General features: G+C 35.9%; 1 protein-coding gene across 3 annotated transcripts in view; it reads left to right on the plus strand.

Moving 5' to 3' along the window:
- abca2 (ATP-binding cassette, sub-family A (ABC1), member 2) overlaps positions 1-21,115 on the plus strand; it is a 77,981-nt gene that overhangs the window by 15,954 nt on the left and 40,912 nt on the right. For all 3 annotated transcript variants that reach the window (XM_067406386.1, XM_067406384.1, XM_067406385.1), the window contains exons 2-3: positions 14,091-14,184; positions 19,872-19,983. In XM_067406386.1, the coding sequence (XP_067262487.1) occupies positions 14,091-14,184; positions 19,872-19,983 (206 nt within the window). The remainder of the gene's footprint in view (positions 1-14,090; positions 14,185-19,871; positions 19,984-21,115) is intronic.

Below are 21,115 nucleotides of genomic sequence, written 5' to 3' on the forward strand. Positions count from 1 at the left end.
AACATGTTTTTAAAAGATGTAATATAAGTCTAAGGTGTCCCCTGAATGTGTCTGTGAAGTTTCAGCTCAAAATACCCCATCGGTTTTTTTTTTTAATTAATTTTTTTAGCTGCCTATTTTGGGGCATCATTATAAATGTGCCGATTCAGGGTGTGTGGCCCCTTTAATTCTCGTGCTCCACGCCCCAAGAGCTTGCAGTTGCCTTAAACAACATAAAAAAAGTTCACACAGCTAATATAACCCTCAAAATAGTTCTTTGCAAAGTGTTCGTCATGCAGCATGTCTAATCGCGTAAGTATGGTATTTATTTGGATGTTTACATTTGATTGCTCTGTTGCTAAAGCTAACATTACACACTGTTGGAGAGATTTATAAAGAATGAAGTTGTTTATGAATTATACAGACTGCAAGTGTTTAAAAAATGAAAATAATGACAGTCTTGTCTCCGTGAATTACAGTAAGAAACGATGGTAACTTTAACCACATTTAACAGTACATTAGCAACATGCTAACAAAACATTTAGAAAGACAATTTACAAATATCACTAAAAATATCATGTTATCATGGATCATGTCAGTTATTATTGCTCCATCTGCCATTTTTCGCTGTTGTTCTTGCTTGCTTACCTAGTCTGATGATTCAGCTGTGCAGATCCAGACGTTAATACTGGCTGCCCTTGTGTAATGCCTTGAACATGGGCTGGCATATGCAAATATTGGGGTCATACATATTAAATATCCCAACTGTTACATAACATTCGGTGTTATGTTGAGATTCGCCTGTTCTTCGGAGGTCTTTTAAACAAACGTGATTTATATAAAAAGGAGGAAACAATGGAGTTTGAGACTCACTGTATGTCATTTCCAAGTACTGAACTCTTGTTATTCAACTATGCCGAGGTAAATTAAATTTTTGAATCTAGGGCACCTTTAATATCCTTTTAGATTCTGGTTCTTAACGAACTTTCTTTTTGGTATCCTCATTTTAAAGGCCCTTGATGATTTAACCCCAGAGATATTGACATGTTAATGTGACTCCATGAGTAAATTGTACACATATTCAGTGGTCAAAAACCAAATGTGGGTCACATTGTATACAGCCTATAGGGCCTTGAAAATGAAGATTTCAAAAGGAAAGTTAATTAAGAAGTTTATTAAGAATGTTAGGATATCTTGAATACTCTGAGTTGCAGGCTTGACAACCTTGGAAAAAAATATTTATGGCACTCAGACAGGTATGTTCTATGCAATTGAGATGATAAAAACACAAGATACATTTCTAGTTCCAACATTATTTGTTCTTCAGATATTCCGCTTTAAAATAAAATAAGTATCAGCTGTATGCAAAGTGACCCACATTTGGTTTTTGACCACTGAAAATGTGTACAATTTACTCATGGAGCCACATTAAGATTTCCATATCTATGGGATTGAACCATCGAGGGCCTTTAAAATGAAGATACCAAAAGGAAAGTTTCTTAAGAACAAGAATTGTGAGATCTTTAATACTTCTTGAGTTACAGGCATGCAAACTTGAAGCCAAAACAAAACAAAAACACAAGTGCTTTTTGCCATTTTTGAACTGTCACTGTTGGCATATAAGGAAACAAAGATTGCTAAAGTCAACAGATGTTACTAATAGACCTGCCAATCTCTGTGTAAAAAATAAAATTATGATCTTGCCATCTTTCTAAAGTCATTTTTATACCACTGTAAAGTGACTTCAAATCTCAGGTAAAAATTGTAATTTTGACCCCCCTCTACAAAATAGTGGATTACTCAGTAAATATACTGTACATCTGTGACATTTAATATTTTGGCTTTTATCACTATTTATGTTTGTCTTTCTACAGAAAAAATATTAACAAAAATAAAACATTTTAGCCAGAGAAGTTTCTGAAATTTTATCAAAATGGTTAGATGCATTAAAAAGCTGAGTTTCTAAGCTTTATTTTGTGTTATTCAAATTAATGGGTGCTTAGTCATTTGATTATGAATTTTTCACGGGGGGTACATTTTGGGTTTAAGGGTTTAAATTAGATGACGTCAATCGCAGTATTTTATGGGAGTAGGAGGTTGCTGCTGAGCACTTTTGACAAGATTCTATGGTAACGGCGAATTTAGGATTATGGTTAGTGTAGTTCTTCAACAGAAATTTGACTTTAAATTCATTCTTTAAAAAAAAGCATATTTATTAGCCACTCTGTTTAATTGCAAAAAAACTAAACACTTAATATCAATTAATTTCTCTAATGAAAAAAAATGAATGGATTTTTTTAGGAACCTGACAGTTCTATTCTGGTATTCCCAAGTCAGTTGAATGTTATATGCCACCATTCAAATAAATGATGCAGCTTAAAGTGAGATACTTTTCTTATTAGGCTTACCTTTCTGTGGCATGAGGTCTAATTTGTGCCTATGACAGCTGCTTCACTCTACAGAGTGGCAAACAGCCTTAAGGGACCAATTTATCAACAGCACCTTACAGACACAAACCGGAACAGGTTACAGACAGAAACCTGAACAATGTGGTTGACTTCCCATGGGCAAAGAATGATAGTTTAGATCTGTCTTCAGTGGTGAGTGGCCTACAGAGATATCTTGCACATTGTTAATATTTGTAAATAGATGCTAGGTCATCCAGGGTTAGTATGTAAGCAATTTTAGTAAATTTCACAACAAATGACTAAAAAATGGCAAGTAACATTGAATTAAGGGCAGACCTACTCCACTAATCTCTTATTTTATTTTATTTAATATTTGAAAAAAATATATATTTTTTTAGTGCATAGATCAATTAAACTAAAAGCTTTTTAGTGTTAAAAATTAGTTTAAAAAAAAGCATTGTAAAGAAATTTTCTTTGCCTTTGACCTTTACTTGCTTCAATATGGGAATAAGATTATGGTGAATTGCTCCCACGTCCAAAATCCTGTTGAGAATCATGTGAGGACAGATTGTACGATTGTGCTCATTATTACAGTACAGCCTACACTCTGTGGAGCATAGAGCTGTTAGAATAAAATCGCTAACTGCTCCATTTACTAGAGGAAAAGTAGTTTTTAAAACTCTTCTGTCCTCCAAGAAACTCCTATTCTACACAAGAAGATCTTAAGTTCTGCCTGATAGAGGGATTATCTCCCTTCCTCAGTGGCGTTGAAGGATGGAGAAAGGGGAGGAATGTGATTAAGGACATCGACTCGAGAGACCAAAACACTCTGCAATCTCAAGAATGCCATGTGGGAGACACTATAGGGCAGACTTTTGTTTTACACAGAAATAGGCCTTGAATTGGAGAAGGAGAAAGAAAAGAACTGAGAATTGATTGTATAGAAAAATGTTGACAGAATAATGATGAGAAAATGAGTGAGTAGAGAGATGGGCAGAGATTCCTTTGAGATTCCCCCATATGTCTTTGTGTACAGTGCTTACAGTGCTCGGGAAGCTACTTTGAAACTATAGCTTGCTAAGTTGCAAGCTACTTATAATTCAAAGTCATGCAGTTCTATTGAAAAAGTAGTTAGTAACACTACACATTCCTCATAAAGTAGCTAACAAAAGGATACTGTACCCAAAAATGAAAATCCTGTAATCATTTACACTCAAAAAAATAACTATTTGAACGAACATAAAAAAATCATGGAAAGGATTTCCACATGATTAAGTTGCTTTATGCAATTCTGTTATTTCAATTTAATGTACTTGCGTTGGGTCAGCTTAATTTATTAAGGTTGATTCAAATTATTTACTATGGTTGGGCACAGCTTAATTTAATAGTGTCAGCCCAACTAATTTGCAGTGTTTCGGAAAATAAATAAAAAGCAATAAATAAATAAATATTTTCATATACATTGATTTTTTACAGTTAATTCTTTTTGTTTAATTTTGTGATTTATGTAACTTTTGTGATGTTCTGTGTTAGAAATCTAGATGTGATACTGGATTCATCCTAAATTACCTTAACCAAAAACATTGTAAAGCCTAAATTGATCATAAGTCCATTGGTGGCAATGTTTTTACAATCAATATAGGCTTACAATGCTTTTGGGAAATGCAACCTAGAACACTACAACAGTGATTACTTTCTTATTAAAGTAATTTGAAATTTTGTTAGCAGGTCCTCAACCCAAGCACAAGTGCAACAATTCACCACAATGGTAACCTTAAAACTATTAATTAACAGAAACTTTTAAATACCAACATAATAGAACAGTAAACAATAAAAAAGTCTTTCCATTTTCTCATCTTCCTAAAAACTGCTTAAAATAACACTTTATTTCAACATTTACACTCCTAGTTCAGCCCCTTTGCAAAACATGATGGGAAGTGAAAATCCTGTTTGATTTGAATCCTGGTTGGGTTTACTTGATTGAAACATGCTATGTCATTTAACATGAATCAATCACATTTAAACCAGAAACCTGATACTATAGTGTTGATCAAAATAAATCGTTTAAATAAACTGAGCAGCATCAAAAAATCTTTTTTTTTTTTTGAGTGTACTCCATCCTTGGGTCTTTCCTAACCTGAATGAATTGCTTTCTTCTGTGGAACAAAATGTACTTTGATGTTTCAATTTGGACTTCAATTGTATAATTTGTAATACTGAAAAAACACTGTGGCATTTCTCAAAATATCACATATTTTCAAACAGGTTTGGAATGACATGAATTGTCATTTTTGGGCGAACTGTCCCTTTAAAAGGGTAATGTTATAAAGAAGCTACTCAAATGAATAAGTGAATTGGCTTTTTAAAATGGTTTATTGAAATGAACAGTCCCAATGAACCAGTTTTCTAAAATGAGTTTGGATTCAGAGTGTGTTTATTTATTGCCTAAGCTCATTTTTGTTTTATACAATGTGATGTAATGACCAGCAATGTAGTATTTTTGTCTCATTAAACCACTACTTCTTGGAAAAAATGGCTTGTTACTGGAACGCTATCATACATTATATTGAACAGCTGAGTTACTTCAACACTAATGAGAAATGTAGTTATGTTAGAAATATAAGTGCTGACAAACCTATTCCCAATCAAAGCATAAACAACTGCGCCATATGAAGTAGTAGCTTCAACTCTTATTCCCTCATTCTTTCTCACTATGCCTGTTTCAGTCTTCCATTTTCTTTCTCTCTTTTTAGTTCCTACTGTTTCATACATCTTTTTAAATGTAAAAAAATCAGTCTGTATATTTACATGAATTTTTGAATAATGAAAATCAAGGGCTTAAATTGTGATCTCATTTCCTGTTTGTGTTTTATGGTTTTATTGCCACGTGCTTCTCGCATGTTGAAGTCATGCAACATGCCATACATCTTGTATGCCACACTTTTATTTCTAGGTAAAAGTTAGACAAAAAAAGTGTTAAAAGATTGTAAGAAACTATACTTAAGTTCAAGTTTTCTTTGTTTTTCCACATGAATTTCAGCTTTTTTTCTTTTTCTTTTTTTTTTAAATTTACAGTCTCTGGACATTTATACCACCTAGATGTTTTTGACTCTAAGGCCCACAAATAATAAACTTTTTAATACAGAAATATGCTCATTCAGAGGTGTATTCAAGTTATCTTCTGCACGAATTGCATTTGTAATGTATTTTTGAATAGTTTTTAAACTTCAGTACTTCACTGACTCTTATTAAGCAGTATGTTTTTACTTTACTATCCCTTTACTATCCTTTTTCCTCCTATCCTTTTTTTTAATCAACATTTTATCATAAGTTTCAGCTGTGTCAGAAACATATATCAAAGCTTCAATGAACTATAAAACAGGCACCATGAAAATTTACCAGACCAAATCACAATAATTACATAAAACAAATACACATAAATTAGGAAGTCAAAGTTTTAGTTTTTCTAACAACATCTCTGCAGTTATTGGCCAGCTTTGAGTAGTTCTGTCCTTGACCCCATTGAGTTTAGCAGTGGTGTCATCTAGCAAGGCAATGTCTCTGAAATAAGAAAGCCAGATGGAAGCTTTAAGATATTGTTTTTCAGATCTTCTTTTGATGAATATTTAGCTGAAGTGTAGAGCCATCGAAGAGCAAGTGGTCCTGAGGTATTTCCAGATGTAAAATATCAGAGAGGACAGTACTGTACATACAAAGGTCCATAAAGTTACCGCCATAGGCCATTGCCAAAACATATGCAAATAAGAACCTACTGTAGAATAATTACATAGATGACAATAAGAATCAGATCTTCATTTTATACAGTAAACTTGGGATAAAAATGCCCTATTAATAGGTTTGTAGTGGATCATCTGATGTGCCAGGCCTTTAGATGCAGTGGAACATCTGGCCCATACCACATCCCAGTCAGGCTTGATTGTTACTTCCCTTTCCCAGGAATACATAGCCGGTAAATAGTTATAGACCTTATAGAAACTAAGCCACTTGAGTGTGTGTTAAAGTCTAGCCCCTTCCACAAAGGATGTGGAAGTCCTTACTATCCTTTACCTGTTTTTCTCCATCGTTTTTATCCCATCCTTTTTCTTAGTTAAATTTGATTGAACTGCTGTAAGTCGAGAAGTTGTCGAGTCGTTCCATTAAATGAGTGTTTATAGGTTATGAGGTTGGTTCTCAGTCAGTTTGATCAGGTCTGCAGTAGATTACAGCAGCTGTGTCATCGGCAGGCTCCGGGCCTTGAGCTGCGGTAAGCATTACATGCCTATTCATCTTCTCCCGGCTGTGCATAATTCATGACAGGACTGACATGCTGTCCTTTACCCCTTATCGCTTTCTCCCTGAAAAGAAAATGGCACAGTCGAGTTCTGTTTTTCCCTTTGCCCTTTCTCAGCCTTACACCTGTTTGAGTACAAAAGACTGAATGCCCACTGGACTTTCATGAATGGCTGCCTCATTTTTTATTCTCTTTTTCAATGTTTCATGCTGTCTTTCTCTGTCCATTTTCCTTCACAATGTGTTGAAGTATGCTAGTATACTACTATGTGTGTATAGGAGTATACAAGTCTAAATACAGGAGATGCGATTACACCGAAGTCAATTCATGAGATAAAAAGAAATGCTCATGTACAGTAATGCATTTACTGTGGACACCTATGGGGTGATTGAAACAAAATGTACTTTGTAAGCTTGACACATTTTGGCACAGTTTTGTTTTGGTTAGGACATGTTGTTTCTTGTGGGTGGAATTTGATTTTATTAGCTTTGTCAGTACATCACTCCCTTTTCCCCAGTTCTCACAATCATGGATAACCTTAAATTACCATGAAATCAAACAATTTTTAGAGAAGCTGTTACACTCAACTCGGATATACGTCACGTTTCATTCCGACTTTTAATATTAGAGATGCACCAATATTACAATTCTGGGCCATACCTATAATTACGATATTAAATATATTTGTTGAATATTTAAATGCTACAAAAGAATTTAGGCATTACAAAATTGTAATGTACAGTATGAAAAGTGGATATTCATTTTGTGATTTGCTAATGATTACTTTTACCAGTTTTACCAGAATGTCAAGTGTATTTGCGGTTTAATCTTGTTTTGGTTAGGAAACATTGCTTCTAAATGGTGGAATTTGGTGTGATTTTATTAGTTATGTCTCGTCCTTGGTATACTTGTAGAGATATCATATTAAATATTACTGGGTTTATACAAACTATGCTTGCTGATCCCTACAAAAGTTGTGCAGGAAATACGTCTTGCATATTCGTTATCAATTATTTGCATTACATGTTCTATCTTGCTTTTGTGGTCATTTTGAAAGACTGGAAGCTGTTGTAAAGCTAGTCAACACATATAAGACACCACCCACCACTGACCTGTACTTAACCCTTCCTCCTCTCTCTCTCTTAATCTCCATCTCTCTTTTTCACTCAGTTTGACTCCCACTCTATTTAATTCACATGCACAATGATCCCACAGAGAGAAGATTACATACAATTTTAAACACATGCATGTAAATGTCTTGTCTCATTCCACCTATTTTCTGACTCCTGCTTTCAGAATCTTTTTATAGTTAATGGGTTCATCTGTAATGACTCTCTCAGTCATTACACCAAGATGAATTGGCAACTGGAAGAACACAGAGGTTAATTAACCTTTAAATTAGGCAAGCCGTTTTCTGAAATGCTGCCATCTGTGTAACTGGCCTCTAGACAGAGCCAATGCATTTTCACATATACAGTATTCATATACAGTTTAGTTTTCAACATATATTTTATTTTTTATTTCCACTTTTGGGAGCACACATATCTGTAGGATTTATAGCTTTGCTAGATTAATCAATTCAAAGCAGGTCTGTCAGAATTATAGCTGTCACAAATTTTCCCCAGAAACGCCTGAGCAAACACTCTTCTAGCTCAATAAGGACAGGGGAAGCACAGTCCTGCCTTTGTGAGTAACTGAAACAGGATCTCTGAATAAAGCCTAACGTCATAGTAGATGAAGAACAGAGTCTTTTTAGAGTGATATCTTAAGCACTGCTGTGTGAGAGGTGAGCAGGATCACAGGGTCAGGAGGATCAACCTTGAGAGAAACCAAAGAGTGTCTCACTACCTTTTTCTCATTGTCTATCAGAGTTCCCACGATCATAGTTAACAAATATTAGAAATGCATCAATGTTAAAGTCAGGATGAAACCAAAGTTATGATGGTCTTTTCTTCCTTATTGTGATATATATATGTGTAAAAGGGCTTCTTCAACAAGAAAAATGTAGGACGGGACTTGATTTTGGAATTGATTAGATGGTTGGATCATTGTGGTTTGCTATTGCTGTGATCTCATGTGAGTGACAGGTAGTCCCACCCTCCCTGTCGCTGCTGGCGGGAGGGGACGTTATTTTAATTAAAAAAAATTATGTGCACAGATAAATTTATAGCATATAAAAAATACTATCAATAAAGTACGAGAGGCTGTGCTATATCGTGAATAAGTCACGGCTGAATAAACACTTCAACACAATACAAATATACAAATGTATCACACAATACAAATATTAAAGCCAGAAATATGTATCAATGCAACTTTCATGAAGTAAACTTTTGTAAAAGCCTTCCTTCCACCAGAAAAAATAGTCCCTGACTGTGAACAGCTACAGAAGTTACTTTATTACGCCATTAGATGGCGGCAAAAACCGTCTTTATGAGTGTGTCAGTCAGTAGCGAAAACTTTTACATTGAAAAGACTGAATTGTCATGAACACGGAACAAGACGCAACTGACAAATGCTTTGACTAGCGATGTCAGTCATGGGAAAACCCTTTAAATGTTAAAAGAAAATGAAAATTCTAAATCTGAATGCAGGTAATAAACTCGTTCACTCAATCTTTTTCTCACAATACTCTTCTACATGGTACAGTAAGCTTTATATTTAACGATATCAATTGAGAACATAAAGTTTACGTTGCTAAGAGTGGTTGCTAAGTGCGTTGTGTAGTGATACACAGAACCGTTGGGTGAAGCGGTCATAGCCGTGTATTATCATGAATAAAACACAGCTATTGACCAATCAGAATCAAGGACAGGAACTAACCGTTTTATAAAATAATTAATTAATATAAACTAAAACCATTTTAAATGCTATAATTAAATGTAGGCATCACAACATTGTAATGTACAGTTTGAAAAACATATATTAATTTGCTAATGATTACATAAAACAGTGTTATTAAATTAGTGTTTTAAAAGATCAACTTTAAACATGCAATAGATGATGTTAATCTGAATGTACAAATAGGGGAGATGAGCATGTGCAATTAAATATCCAATAGCTGTATATATTCAATATCATTACCATTATTAAATAATAAAAAAATCTCTAATATCAGCTTCCAACAACTGATACGGTACTGATATGCTCAAGTGAATATTATTTTTATTTATTTTATTATTTCAGTTACAGTCTGCTCTAAGATACAGTATGTTCCTTTGGCTTGTTATTGTTGTTCATGAATGCTTTTATATAAAAAAAAATGTGAGCACTAGATAGGGTGATAATATCAGTTTACCCTTTGAGGGTAAAAGCCTTCAAACCTCAGGACGTTTTAGGAGAGATGTATTGGAGACATTTGTATATTAAGCCTAATCTTTTAAAACTATTAATTTCAAGGATTTGTAGCTGATGTACAAATGGAAATCCACTCGATCCCACACATAAAATGTTTTTAATCCTTATCCAGTAATCACAAACAAATAAAAAGTCATTGGTGAAAAGGTTTGATAACTCTGGTGGGTGTGTCTAATTTCAGAAATAGTTTCAAAGCTCATTGTAGTTGATTAAAAATACACAATACACTTGCGCAAACCCACTAGTATTTTAGCTTTCTTTGTCAGAGACTGACTGAAAATGTGTTCCATTTTCAGATAAACTTTAATGATCTTTGCTCAGAGCCTGAAATATTACATATTTAAATGAAAAACAAAGCATTGCATGTGGTATTGAGATCCCTCGTCTTTTGTTGCTGCCTGGGTGGAATTGTTTCTGTATAACCTGCTTGGGATGGAAATACAGCAATGTCCCAGTGAGTCTCAGGAGAAATATGTCTATAGCCTGGAGCTGTTGCGTATTAACAGAGGGGGAGATGGGTAATCAATCCAGTATGAATGACCACAAATCCATTCCTCAAACCCTGGCTGGAGTCGAGGAACGAGTAAGATGAAGCACATTCAACACACTTTCCATTAATTAATCTTACTCATTTTAGTTCAGATTTATTTGTATTGGGCTTTTAAGAGTCACATTTGTCTTGCAAAGCACTTTTAAATACAGTAGGTTGATGCCCAAGGCTTGCACTTACAAGTAGGTTCAAATATAAGAACGAGGATGGTTCTCATTCTAAATTCTAATTGGATGAGCCATAAAATAGATAAAATGTTGCTACAGTGTTTGATTGTACTATATTACTAATCACTAATTATTTAAATAATTATTAATAATAAATGTTACTCATTTTATTGGACACTGGGGTTGCCGGTGGTAAAATCACTGAAACGCACAGATTTTCTGATCACGCACAAGATAATAATTACAAAACCTACCGTTTCAAAAACACCGCTCACACAAACACAAACAGCGCTCAGTGGCTCGATCCCAGGCGACTGTGGGGCCTGTTTGCATTTGTTGTTTAGAATGTAATTATGAATGCTAAATGATGTTTTGTGCATGTGAGTTTTATCTGATTATGCAAGCTCCGTTCATATGAGATGTCTGGGGAGAGACAGGCAGAGAAAAGAGAAGATAGATTTTTCAGAGGTGTATACTGAGGTTTATATGAGACGTTCTCCAGTTCTTGCACAGTAAAAGCAATTCCATTATCTCAAATTTACTTGACAGAAAACCTCATATCTCTCAGCATGCATTGTTATTGGAGGATAAGTATTTTAGCTTGTATTATTTGCCTGTCGGTTGGTGATGGATGCTGTGCTCGGTGGACAGCGGCACAAAGATGTAATTCAATCTTTGGGTGAATGGAAAGTGTGTTTTAGCAGATAAAGTATAAATAGTGGACAGCTGAAAGACACTGACTAGACTATTCAAGTGTCTGGGTGTGTATTTTTGGCTGGAAGTGTTATTGCACTGATTGGTTGTATGTGGGTGGGCATAGTTATGCATACTCTGTGTATTCACAAACACACACAAATACTTACACACATACATACATGTTCTAAATATCATACTAAATACTACATATCAGCACTCTGCCATTCAATTAGATGATTGGATCTAACTGCAATAACATAACAAAATAAGATTAGATAAAATTACACAAATAACAATGAGAAGTGCTAATAGACAGACACAATATCTCAATAAACAGTAGACAAACAGCCTCCAAAATACAGTTTAAAACTCATTGTGAGTTGAGATTCAGCTCAAATGTTTGTCTTTGCCTCATCTATGAGCCACAGGACTTTCTAACAAAAAGAAACAAGCTCTCTTTGGCTGGTGCGCACCCCCCGTGCTCAGCTCCAAGGGTCTCGTAAGCCAAGCTTTGTGTGTCATGTCAGATGCGGCTTTGTGTATTGTGAGAGATGCATGTAAAAGGAGCTTCTTGTTTGTTGTGACCTTCAGAAATGGCAGAGATGCATGGGGAGAACGTCTAACAGCGAGAAAAAAACCTCTTCACCTTCTCTTTTCACTTGTCAGCTATAAGACGGGATGTGGACACAGTGGTGCTGTGGTGACGATGTGCTGCAGTAAAAGACACATTGTGGTCTGGGACAGGATGCCCTTAGATACTGATCTGAGATCAGCCTCTCTTAGTCAAGCACAGACGGCAGCATCACTCATTTGTAGAGGGAGGAAGAATAAGAAGCTGATCTCAGTTCAGCTATAAATAGCATCCTTGGCTATAAGGCTGTGAGTTTCTAATCACAGTCTACACCTTAGCCAACAGCTTATTTCTCAGTAACTTTAGTTTAGATTTGTCCAAAGATGAGCCTCCTGCAGAGAGACAGAGTGAAAAAGAGAAAGAGAGGGAGGAAATGATGCAGGGGGAAATGTTAAGAGATGCAGCTTTTCTGCTGTATTTTGCACACGCACACTTTAAACAATGTGCCTGAAACCGTTTGACATTTCCTTCCAACCACCTGCTGTGGAGTGTGTGTGTGTGCAATATCTTTCATTTCTCCTCCACATCTTTTAATAATCGTTGGAACGGACTGTTTTGGAAGCACTTGCAGGTGTGTTAGCCAACCCACTAGCAAATATTGCATGTTAAGCAAACTCTTCAATTGGCCAGTCTGTATTTACCAGATCAATCCCTGACACTGGACTCAATAAGTTGGCAAGGTTAAAAATAAGATTTATTCATAAAACATTTATGATAATTTATCCTGTTAGCAATCCACTGTACCACCCCTGGTACAAATACCATTCAAAAGAGACCTTAGGAAGGGGTTATTCTTCTGATGGCAGAGTTTACTCCACAGTTTACTACAGTGTTGACCGTTATACTGTAATATATATATATATATATATATATATATATATATATATATATATATATATATATATATATATATAAAATATTAAGCAGAACATGTATTTTTTTATATATTAGCCATTGATTTTTTTTTTTTTCCTGTCTTGTAGGAAAAATGGTGACGTGATACCCTTGCGCCGTACTGAGCGGTGGCAGTATGTCTGAGTAGCTCTTCTTAAAGGTGGACTCAGTAGAATTTCAAACTGACGACTGCTAGGGAATGTAGTGTTTAGCGTCATTGTTAGTGCACTCGCCTCGCATGCTAGCAGCGATTGGGCCCAGAGCTCAGACCAACTTGGAGCAGGGTGATTACGATTAGAGTGTGAGTTTTGGAGGCGGAGTTTGGGTTGATTTCAAATATCAACAATGTCCAACAGCGTTGTTCAAAATCTACTTATACCGCACCTTTAAAAAAGAAAAAGTGATGGATAAAGTATCTATTATTATTATTATTATTATTGTTGTTGTTGTTGTGTCAAATAATAAAGTTCAAAAGAACAGTATTTATTTGAAATATAATAATCTTGTAACATTATGTTTTTACTGTAACTTTTGATCAATTAAATGCATTTTTTCTAAATAAAAGTATTAATTTAGTATTTTTTTTATTTATTTATTTTTTTTTACTTTTTTTGCATTTTGCAAATTTGTAATGGGCTGGAAATTATTCAGATAAAATTTAATGATAAATAAATTGAACAATGTAATATGGTGCAAATTATTACTGATTAGTTTGTAGTTTTCAAAACATTATTACTGGTGCTTTCAAGAAGTAATTTTTTGCAATTTTTAACAACACTTCATCTATTTGCAACAACAATGTAGAATGCAACACAGAAAACCAAGGCACAATAAATGGATGTTCAAGCTCAATTAATGTAAAGTTTTCAGTGTAAATACCAAACTGTCCTGAAAAGGCAAGTTACTATTCCATCAACTGGCCTGAAACTCTCTCACACTGGCCTCCGATTTGAGCAGGCCATCTTTATTGATGAGCCCAGTTGAACTGTGTAACACTTCAGATGTTCAACCAAAGAGGTTGCAACCAGCATGCAATATATGTAAATGTACTTAACCACCAGCCATTGCAGCCCATGTGGCTTTCATAACCTGTTTCTCTGTATGTTTATCTCTGCAGTGGGTTCTTGCGTTTGAGATTTTCATCCCTCTGGTGCTCTTCTTCATACTCCTGGGCTTGCGGCAGAAGAAGCCGGCCATTCCTGTGAAAGAAGGTAAGTTTCATGACAACACAGAGAGAGGAGAAAAGGAGTAAGAGTAGGAGAAAGAAAGGAAATGTAAGGTGGCTCTTACCCCAAACTAGCTCATTCTTGCCCCCTCCAGTGGTCAGATCACTTCTGTTGTTACCTGGGGTTCTTATAAGGTTCACACATCCACTGTTATAATGCTCTGTAAGTGTGTCTGAATTAGTTAGACTGGGTCCTTTAGCCCTTATCAGTAATTAAAGGGACAGTTCACTCAAAAAAAATAAAAATTCTGTCATTATTTACCCACTCTCTTGATGCTCCAAACCTGTATGTTTCTTTCTTCTGTGGAATACAAAAGGAAATACTTTGCAGAATGTTCTGGCTGTTATTTTCTATACAATGAAAGTGAAAGGACTGGAGTTGTCAAGCTTCAAAAAAAAATATTATAAAAGTAGTCCATACAACTTCTGCACTACATTCCCAATCTTCTAAAGTCATACAATAGATTTTTGGGTGAAAAATGTGCTGTCTGCCTTTGCTTTTAAATTGCACTCACGTACATTCAAATTGCCGACAATTCAGCAATGATTGTTGAACTTTCATTGTGTGGAGAATGAGTAAACATTCTGCCTTTTGTGTTCCACTGAAGAAAAGAAATTTGTACAGGTTTGGAATGACATGAGGGTGAGTACATGATTTTTCATTTTTGGGGGAACTATCCCTTTAAATGTTGTTTGTGGTATATGATAATGTTTATCCATTTTTATATGTGGTTGCATCATACAACTTTGCCAATCTGTCATTGATTGCAAAGATTGTTTGGCTGTTAGACAGAGCTTTAGCCATGTATTTTGTTTTCACAGAACACCGTCATTTGTATGTCATCACAATGTCTGTTATTTCCAATGCTGAAATCACACCATGTTTTATTTTTTTATTTTGCTTCTTTCTGTCATCTGTCCTCAATACTTTCTCTCTCTCTCTCTCTCTCTCTCTCTCTCTCTCTCTCTCTCTCTCTCTCTCTCTCTCTCTCTCCCCCTACAACTTTGTCTTTCATTCTTTCTTTCTCAACGTGCATGTTCACTGCATGCTGGACCAGTGTGTAAGTCAAAATGTTTGTTTTTTTATGTGGCTAAATTCTTAACTCTTTTGGGTTTGTGGGATCATTCCACTGTGTGTCCTCTAATTATGAGTGTGTGCTTTTCCGTGCTCTCTAACGTGTTTATTGTGCTGTTATTGTGTATTTGTCATGCATCAATCTAATGGTAAAAGGGCCCAAATAATTCCAGCAGTATGTGCACTCTGGAGCTTGCCGATATGTCAAACACACACATGCACACGACGTAAGAAAATGAATAACACTCACTGTGACATAACCAGGCGTGATGCATCAAGATTCCAGAAAAAAGTTTGCGTTCACACTGAAAGTGAAAATGCTGTGTGAAATATCATATCCAAGTCAATCAAAACAGTTAAGGGTGAGTTCAGTCTGTTTGTGCTTTCTACCAATCGCATCGCACAGCACGTTGTAACAATTTTTCTATGACTTCTATGATTTGTCATACGTTTCTCTACAGCCACAATCAATCTCTTCAAGGCTCATCCATGTGTGATGTTAAATATAAAGTGTTCACCAAAAGTTTTGAAATGGCCAATGGACAATACTGGCATAAATTCTTAACATTTTTTTGACATAAATGCATTAAAGTAAGTAACTTATAATTATCATTAAGATCAGTTGTAATGTTTTTCTTTTGCATTACATAAAAATGGCGATATAAACTTGCCAGTGTCAAACATGCCCTTTTTTAAATTTATTTTGTGTATTATTAAATATTGATGATGTATGCAGCCTTCAAATGCAACTTCCAGAGAATGCAACACAGCTATTGATAATAATAAGATGTTATGATGTAATGATGCTGAAAATTCAGCTTTGCAATCACAGAAATCAGTTACCTTTAAAATATAATAAAATATAAAAGTTATTTAAATTGAAATAATATTTCATGATATTACTATATTTTATATTTTATATTACTAATTTATATTTTTATATAGAAATTTAAAAATTGAAAAAAAAGGTGTGTACATTCCTCAAACCCAAACAGGGCTCAAGTGCAGGACAAAGGAGACAAACTGAAGCAAAAAACAAACATAATGTCCGCACAGTGATATAACTGCTCTATAAAATAATTTTTGCTAAGTTTTGACCATCAGGTCTTGTTCCTGACGGAGTCCTGATGGTCAGAACGTTACAATAAATCCAAGAAATACTTTTATGGAGCAGTTATGTCAGTGTGAGGACATTATGTTTGTTTTTTGCTTCAGTTATATAGAAATTTAGCCTTTGTGAGCATAAGAGACTTCTTTTAAAAACATTTAAAAATCTTACAGGCAGTGTTGCCAAGTCCACTGTTTTCCCTTTTATATTGTTACTGCAGTTATTTTTTTTTTTTCTTGTGGGTTAAAGGTCAAATTGGGTTAAATTGAAGTGGGTTAAATTTTGGCGCTCCAATTTTTGGGCTATTTTTGATTGGTCATTGGGCTAATTTTGTTGCGCTGACCTGGCAACCCTGCTTACAGACCCCAAACTTTTGAATGGTAGCGTATGTTTTCAAAGTTTGTTGTCCATTTTCAATGCAAAGTATTCACATAATGGTAAGAATTTATGCTGATATTGTCCAAAGACGTTTTCAAAGACTAGGGCATTTTAAAACTTTTGAAGGGTGATTTTCATCCAACGAGTATCCAGTGTGAACGAGGCTCCCCATCACAATGCTGCAGAAATTGAAAGTAGTAGGAACAGGAACTAGGATTAGCATAGCTTTTCATCGCTTGCCATTTTATTGCGTCACGCCTGGTGTAAGAGGTTTAGGCGTTGGCCTCCATATGTCTCTGAACACTAACATAATCCACAATCCACTGTGAACGAAGGATCTGTTTTACAATGACACGTTATTCAAGCATCTTGTCCTGATAATGACACATCTGTGCTTTCCTCAACCAATGAGTTATGATTCAAATTGTCAGACACTCTCACACACATACTGACTTAATTCATCTACTTACTGAGCCATCAGGTTATTCCCCTGACTGATCTTTGCTCTTATAATCCTCGGCTGTGTTTGCGGAGCGGGAGCAGATGTCAGATATAAGAGTTAGGAAACCGAGGCAATAAACATAGCTACCTCTTGTGAGCAGACAACCTGTCACTGGAACAGCAGAAATACAACACGCCTCAGTGTTAACGTCAATCGAGGGACATTTTTTGCAGAGTCGACAGGTGCTGAATGGCGAGCAGTGTTTAGCTAACGCTGCTGCTTCTGGGTGAAAGCGACATGGTGTGTTGCGGCGGAGCAGGCGACGTTAGACGAGGATACCAAATCCACAGGCCACACGCTGCAGTGACAAAACACTTAGGGGGGGAAAAGAGTCAGCACTTACCATTAAGTAACCTTCTAGATCTCTTCGTCAGCGCCAGCTGCCTCATGTTTGCATTTCAGGAAAGGCTGCCAAAGTGAATGGAGGCGAAAGCTGAATCTGAATTGACTGATGCTCTAATGGAGGATCACATCTCTCAGAGCCATTCATTAATTAAGGCTTCATTAAATAATCTCAGCAGTTATATAGGCCTAATTTGGTCATTAGCAGATCAATGCAAAGTTGTTGTAAGGGATTGTTTTTATCAGAGAATTGCCATCTGAAAGGTAGTAGTAGCCTACATTTCAGTAAGTGAATTGTCTTTGTTACATTATCCAAATTTACGGTTGCCAAGACCATTGTTTAGTGTTTAGTGCACATACTTCAAATACATGGTGCTCCTGAGGGATCTGAATCTGGCCTGTTGTTGCCTTTAAAGGGTTAGTTCACCCAATAATGAAAATTCTGTCATTAATTACTCACCCTCATGTCATTCCACACCCGTAAGACCTTCGTTCTTCTTCAGAACACAAATTAAGATATTTTTGATAAAATCCGATGGCTCACAATCAACACTTTCAATGCCCAGAAAGCTACTAAAGATGTATTTAAAACAGTTCACGTGACCACAGTGGTTCAACCTTAATGTTATGAAATGACGAGAATACTTTTTGTGCAGCAAAGAAAAACAAATAACGATATCTAGTGATCAAAACACTGCTTCATGAAGCTTCAAAGCTTTACAAATCTTTTGTTTCGAATCAGTGTTTTGGAGCATGTATTAAACTGCCAAAGTCACGTGATTTTAGTAAACGAGGCTTCGTTACATCATAAGTGTTTTGAAATTTCAATGGTCCACCACTGGGGGTGTGACTTTGGGAGTTTGATACACGCTCCGAACCAATGATTCGAAACAAAAGATTTGTAAAGCTTCAAAGCTTCATGAAACAGAAGTTTTGAAATCACCTATAACTACAGTAGATATTGTTGATTTTAAGGTGTTACTTTTTTTTTTTTGTTTTTTTTGGTGCACAAAAGTATTCTCATCACTTCATAACATTAAGGTTTTAAACGCATCTTTAGTAGCTGTCTGGGCATTGAAAGTGTAAATTGTCTCGCTGGCAATACAGACCTCACTGAGCCATCAGATTTTATCAAAAATATCTTAATTACATTTTAAAATATATATTAAAATAATAAGAAACAGTTATTTTAAATTAGAAACTATATTTTTAATTAAATTAATGCAGCCTTGGTGAACCTTCTTTCAGAAACATGAGAAAAACTTATGAGCCCCAAACTTTTGAAAGGTAGTGTAGCTTGCTTGAAAATACTACTCATTTAGGTGCTATGATTGGATGACCAAATTACGTTTCCCATCATTCTCTGTGGCAGCATGATAAATGCATAAATTACAGACCAAATGTTCATATTTTTCTCTTTATTTTGTTGCTCTAGTGCTAAAAAGCTTCCTACCTCTGTTATAAAGTATAAAATTGATTCCGGTTGGAATAAAATGCATGCAGGCACTCGCATCATGACAGAATTATGATTTCTGAATTAGGAATTTCTCAGGAGGACTTGAAGGCAGCAATGAGTCCTGATCCATGGTTGTCACTCCTGCAGTGTTTGTAGCCTTTGAGAAACAAACATAATCATTTACCTATCCCTGAGATTTGACTCCATATCAAGTGTGTACTGGAGCAGGTTGCCGTGAGGAAGTGATTCATCTAAACACTGCTGTGTGTTCCTGTGTTCTATAAGATGTGACTGGCAGCATGTGGGTGTAGAAGAGCTATGCAACACAGCAAGGCTGGTTTCTCTCTGCTTCAGTGACAGTTTGTCCAGGCAACCTCTGCGTGTGTGATGAATGAAATAATTTGAAGGCCACTTGGAGTTTATCGAAGCGATCTGACATCTGAAACCCTCTCTGACCCTGTGTTTGCTCTCTGATATGTGACGGCAGCTTCTTTTTCTCTCCCTGTCTTTTAATCTCTCCCCAAATCTTTGATCTGTGGACCTCGGAAAATGTCATCGCCATTGTTTTGTTCTGTTTTCCCACATCCTACGATCCCCGCCCATTCACTCACTCACATTCCCGGCCATAAATATTTATCTCCATCCATACACTGATCTGTTCTTATGTTCCTCTCCAATTTTACATCTGAACACAACTGCACCTTCGTCAACACCATTTAAACCTCCTTGCAATGCTGGATTTCACTCTTCTGTCACCTCCATCCTCTTCGTCCCTCCACCCTGGTGGTCTGTTTTTCCCCGGTTCTGTCCAGCCTTCTACAGCGCGGCCCCTCTCACCTCAGCGGGCATCATTCCCATCATGCAGTCCTTGTGTCCGGATGGTCAGCGGGATGAGTTTGGCTTCCTGCAGTATAAAAACTCCACGTGAGTCCACCTACGCTTTGTTTCCGATATTCTCTCTCTCGATGACTAAGATGGGGTGTAATGGATTCTGCTCTCATTATATGGTGTGAATAGCAGTCACCATCACCACCTGTAGTAGTGATGATATGATTTGTTAGATTGTGTAATGAATCTTATCTTTGTGCTTAGATGTGACATGATCTTGTGATGGTTTGTAGTGGATCTCAACTGCCACATAACTGATCTAAATTCTTGTGTTTTCAATGCGAGTGTGCTAGCTGAACTAGCAAGACCGCCTTGGATAATTAGCTTGCTGCAAGTATTTTTTCAAGTTTTGCTGGTAAACAGCATGACTATACTACTCCATCAGCCAGACCATCACCAAACTAACATTAATCAGCATCAGTGAATCAAGGACTCCGTGTTGTTATTTTTAAAGGGTTTTTTTATCCAAAAATGAAAATTCTGTCATTAATTACTCACCCTCATGTCGTTCCACACCCGTAAGACATTCGTTCATCTTCGGATCACAAATTAAGATATTTTTGATATTTAATAATTAACACTTTCAATGCCCAGAAAGCTACTAAAGATATATTTAAAACGGTTCTTGTGACTGCAGTGGTTCAATCTTAATGTTACGAAGCGATGAGAATACTTTTTGTGCGCCAAAAAAACAAAATAACGAATTTGTTCAACAATATCTAGTTATGGGTGATTTCAAAACACTGTTTCATGAAGTTTCGAAGCTTTACAAATCTTTTGTTTCGAATAAGTGGTTCAGTGCGTGTATCAAACTAACAAAGTCACGCCCCCAGTGTTGAGCCATTGAAATTTCGAAACACTTATGATGTAAAGAAGCTTCGTTTACTGAAATCAGGTGACTTTGGCAGTTTGATACACGCTCAAAACCACTGATTCGAAACAAAAGATTCGTAAAGCTTCGAAGCTTCATGAAGCGGTGTTTTGAAATTGCCCATCACTAGATATTGTTGAATAAAATTGTTATTTTGGCACACAAAAAGTATTCTCATTGCTTCATAACATTAAGGTTGAACCACTGTAGTCACATGAACTGTTATATCTTTAGTAGCTTTCTGGGCATTGAAAGTGTTAACTTGCTGGCAATGGAGGCATCACTGAGCCATCAGAT

This window comes from Chanodichthys erythropterus, chromosome 13, assembly GCF_024489055.1.
Source record: "Chanodichthys erythropterus isolate Z2021 chromosome 13, ASM2448905v1, whole genome shotgun sequence".
Classification (NCBI taxonomy): domain Eukaryota; kingdom Metazoa; phylum Chordata; class Actinopteri; order Cypriniformes; family Xenocyprididae; genus Chanodichthys; species Chanodichthys erythropterus.